This window comes from Trichechus manatus, unplaced genomic scaffold (genome assembly GCF_000243295.1).
Source record: "Trichechus manatus latirostris isolate Lorelei unplaced genomic scaffold, TriManLat1.0 scaffold00487, whole genome shotgun sequence".
Lineage (NCBI taxonomy): Eukaryota > Metazoa > Chordata > Mammalia > Sirenia > Trichechidae > Trichechus > Trichechus manatus.
This window is the reverse complement of record NW_004444423.1, coordinates 62,955-67,780: the sequence shown is the minus strand read 5'-3', so window position 1 is coordinate 67,780 and position 4,826 is coordinate 62,955. Positions and strand designations below refer to the sequence as shown.

Here is a 4,826-nt window from a genome sequence, read left to right as displayed (position 1 = left end):
CCTCTCCCTTCCCCCAAGATGCTCTACACCTATGATTAGAGTCCTTACGGCGCTCAACTTTGGCTTTGTGGGAATTTAAGGGAGCAAAGCTTTTAAGGGAGACTCTGTAGCTGAATTCGACACTTCTAGCCCTCTCTTCACCTTCCCCTTCCCTCCCCTCCAAGTAACTACTTACTGTGAGTGGAAGTGATGTCTGTCTCTTAATGGAGTTCCTTTGTTAGGAACCCTCACTTAGGGCAACCCAGCAAAGAATCTAAGTTGCAAAAGATGAGGTGCAGTAACAGCGAAGTTTGTTTTCAGAAATCTTCACCTCATTTGGAAGCACTGGGCTGCCTGGACTTTTATTGACCCCATGTGTGCAGTGGCGAACTGCTCCATAGTGTTTTCAAGGCTGTCACCTCTCAGGAGCAGAGTACCAGGTCTATCTTCTAAGGCATCTCTGGGTGAGTTCACACCACCAGCCATTTGGCTAGTAATTGAACTCTTTGCCCTTTCCCTGCTCTCCTTGCTCTATTCCTATTCTTGTAGCTCAAAGAGCAGGAACAGAGGAGTCAAGATGCCTATGGTAAATGCCGGGATGGGTTTCTCTAAGAAGAAGCAGAATGTCAATAGGCTTCTAAGAGAAATAACTAGAGTAAAATGAGAATAAAGCCTAAACAGGGACTTGAACCCTGGACCCTCAGATTAAAAGCCTGATGCTGGGCTCTGTAGCCTTTTGTGTATGAGTTAGAAAGAAGCATGGGAAAACTGAAAGTATCTACACCAGAATAGGGTGGTGAATCCTAGATCCTTAGACTATGGGCCAGGTGCACTGAGTGCTCCAGCAGTTTTCTATTCTAAGCAAAAACTTTCTGTCACTCCTTGACCTTTCTTTCTCATTCTTTCCCTTGACTATTAAGCCCATACACAGCTAAAACTAAGTGGCTGCAAGTACAAGATATTCTAGCCCAAAGCCCTGGTGGCGGGGGGTGGGGGTGGTGGATTCTGCTTTCTATGCTACACGCAGCTGTGCTTGCACGTGGGATCCGGACAACGCCGCCACCCTGTGGCTTTTTCCAAAGCCTCCAATACCAACAACTGCCGTTCCACAAACACGTAACCACACCTGCGCTTTCCAAAATGCTCGGTGATGGAAAGAGCAGCGAGGCACTCAGTCACGAAATTTTGGGCAAAATGAGTTGTATCCTTTCGTGGGACATAAGCTTTGAAAGCACTTACTTTAGCCTCTCTTTTCCCGAGGGCCTGCAGAAAGCATAGTAATGATGGAGGTTGGTCACTTTCTACCTCCGTGAAGGTCCCTATCCTATCCTTTCTTAGAGACCCATTTCCAAACCTTATTCTTCTTCTCTCAGCCTTCTACTCCTCTGCCGCTGCTTCTCCCCTCCGCTCAGCATTCTCCTTTCTGCTGCCGTAAACCCTGCTCTCTCTCCTATTCACTGCCTTCCTAGCGCCCACTCCTCCTCGCATTCCATTTCCCCGACAGGTATCCTTCTAATATAGAAGTAACTTCATCTATAGATTACCGGCTCCGGTCCCTTCCACCCGAGAAGATTTGGATTTTCTCCATCATATCTAGATTAACAGTCGCACCACATCAGGTATTTGCGGACTTCTCCAGGAGCAGGGAAAGTTTACAAAGAGCGAGTTTGTTTTGAAGGTTGTGGCCAGCCCATAAAGCTCTTCTCTCGTGCTTTCCTCATTAAAGAAATAATTAGGTCTAGAAGAGACTCTTTAACGACAGGAGCACCCATCTTTCTCCTCTTTCAAAATCAGAGCTACAGCATGGCGGAGGCAAAACCACGTTTCCAAATCCAGGTGTTGGATGCAGCCATTGGCAAGAGCGATGGCAGTACTCGTCCCTCTTCGCTTTGGTCCTATTAACCCGAGACTATGGAGTCAATCCGACCCCCTAAGGCTCCCAATGAGGGCTGGTACATTCGAACTGCTAACCTTTATGGTTAGCAGCCATAGTGCCTAACCAGCTCGCCATCAGGGCTCCCGTTTCCGTAAAATACTGTGAATTAATTAACCTCTAGTCTTCTCTCTCCACCTGGATCTTCATTCCTCCGCAGCGCTCACGAACTCATCTTTGTATTCCCCCGTACTATCTTTTATGTCTTTCTGTGAGCTTCATAGGCAGAGAAGAATGACTTTTCGAGAAGACAATCAGAAGACTTATCAGAATATTCAATCCCACGACTCTCCCTAGTGGTGGACTGGAACTGACTGCCACTCAGGCAGTTGACTAAAAGACTCCGTCAAGAAGCCCATGACTGCCGGAAGATCTCAGAGTCGTTTGGTCCGGGATGCGTTTTTTTCCTTCTCCTGGCATAGCTACGAGGATCCAGTGCAGGAACACAATGGATTTTGACTTGTGAAAACTTAGGTTTTAAAACGCCTGCAGACCGTGCTGGAAGTCAGTATTATGGACTAGTCTCATAATGCTGTATAACAGCAGGTGTACCTCAGTGGTAGAGGGCGTGCTTAGCACGCCTTGCCATTTATCGTTGTCTCCCTCACCTTTTCGCAGTTGAATATTTGCAATTTTTTTCATACTTCCCCCTTTTCTCTTTGTGAATGGCTTTTCTTGTGTTTTTCCTTTTTATAGAAAAGAAAAATCATTTGATAGTTACTCACTTGTCCTTGACACTCCTTGGGGCTCCCCACCTGACTGCTTAAGCACAATAAAGTCAGGAGGAACTGGGATAAAAGAAGGTGCTCACTCAGGATCTGCTGACGGTGAAGCAACGACATTCCACCACGTCATGGATGGCCTGTTCTCCTTTACTACAATTCCTCATTATTATTAAGAAGTAGGGAGGAAAAAGACAGATGCAGAGGGAGGGGGAAGTGACTGTTGGACAAATTCCTTTTGAGTCTTCTGTTTTTCCCCTCATCTGTGCCTATGTCAGTGGACTGATAGCAGGTTCAGGAGAAAAGTTTCCTTCTGATTTTCTTTTTCCCATTTCTCCAACCCTTCCACGCCCAGCTACTTAATCTTGGTCAGCAAAAAGTCGGTCCAATCACCAGTCATGGAGATCTGTGATCCCAACCACAGAGATCTGTGATTCTAACTCTTTGTTAATGGTGAAGAAGTATTTGGATGCTATCCAGAGAAAAGGCATTTCTCAGGAAACCTTGAGTCTTCCAGCATCCACAGTTGAGAAAATTATTTCCAGAGATGGAAAGAGATGCTAAGCTCTCTTAAAGCCACAAAGGTCTTGGGCAAAAAGAGCTGCATCTTCCTATGGGAAAAACACTCTTAGTCCATTTTCCTTAGGATGAAGGGAACTTGCTGACCTCCTGCATTGTAGAAAGAGCAGAGAAGACATAGGAACCCTGACAGGCTCAAATTACCTCCTGGGCCATCCAAATTCTATGCATCCTAAAGACCTAGTTCCAAACCTTCTTTCACCTTCTCTTCTAGTTCATCCACACCCACACCCATCTCCCCCTCCTATCTTCCCCTTTCATTTTCCTCATCATACAATGTGTCACTTTCACTTTCCCTCTCTCAGCCCCCTTTTATCTCGTCTCCAGTGCTTCATCCAAGGAAAATTTTCTAGCAGCTCAGTTCACTCCAGTTCCCTCAGCACTACTTCCTAGGCTAGCAGTTCGCAAACATGGCTGAAAATTGGAAACATCTGTGGAGATTTTTCAACAGCATAGATCCTGTCCTCTCCTCATCCTGTGATTCTCAGTCCATTCTTCATCTATAGAGGTGGAATCAGGTTTACATATATTCACAAAGTTCCCAGGCAGTTCCCCAGGTTTGGGAACCACTGCATTCTGATCTAAGATATTTATTTCCCTTTTAACTCTGTATTGGACTTTGTTACCAACCATGTTACCTTGTAATGTCTTCCCACCTCTTAGCACCCATGTCAGCTACTTCCCAACACCAACTAAGCCTCAGTCTGTTATTTGAGGGGGGTTAGGGTAAGGCAGAAGACTAGTACTGGGGAGGAACTGAAGAGCTGGTATATAATGTATTCAAATACTCAGGAAGGTACAAACCTCTCACAGTGGAAATGAAAACTAAAAGCAAGAGAAGCCACAATGAGTAAGGATTACCTCCTAAAACTCATATGTGGGTTGACCGACACCACAAATTTTGGCAAGAGGCTGAAGCTTCTATTCTTTTACACTCTGTGATGGCTGAAGTTTGAATGCCTGTCCAGGAACACAATGGGCTGTTTACAAAAGTTCACATGCTTGCAGTTCTTGCTCAGCCCCCAACATGCCTCCCTTATGCTTCTGTGTGGTTCTCAGAACCCTAGCTGCAGCTTCACAAGACAAAGCCACTGCTCAATTTCACAACCAGGGTTTTGGACTCCAGGGTTTGTTAGAACAGTGACTGTCCATGACGTCATATACTTACCATTTTTCCATTAGGATCTGTTTTTTCTTTCCATCTGGATCTACGTTTCCCAAGGCAACTTTTCGAGTTCTGCTCTTTTTTTTCCTGTTATCATTTTTTTTTTTATTGTACTTTAGGTGAAGGTTTGCAGAACAAATAGTTTCTCATAAAACAGTCGTCACACATATTGTTTTATGACATTGGTTAACAACCGAACGACATGTCAACCCTCTCCCTTCTCGACCTTTTTTTCAGTGAAAAAAGATACACCGTTTCAAAATTTCTACATGCAAAGTTCAGTGACATCGATTATGTTCTTCCAGTTGTGCTACTATTCTCACTTCAGAAGAAGGTTTACAGAACGGAATAGTTTCTTATTAAACAATTAGTACACATGTTCCCCTATGACAATGGTTAACAACCCCACTACATGTCAACACTGTCCTTACTCAACCTTGGGTTCCCT

The 4,826-nt window shown here is 44.8% G+C and overlaps 1 protein-coding gene across 1 annotated transcript in view; it reads right to left on the bottom strand.

The window, feature by feature from the left end:
• Window positions 1-996: 996 nt before the first annotated feature.
• Window positions 997-4,826, bottom strand: part of LOC101354659 (T-cell surface protein tactile-like) — a gene marked incomplete at its 5' end in the record, with an annotated part of 61,802 nt that continues 57,972 nt past the window's right edge. The window contains 1 exon segment of the mRNA XM_012559970.1: window positions 997-1,242. Coding sequence (XP_012415424.1) covers window positions 997-1,242 — 246 coding nt within the window.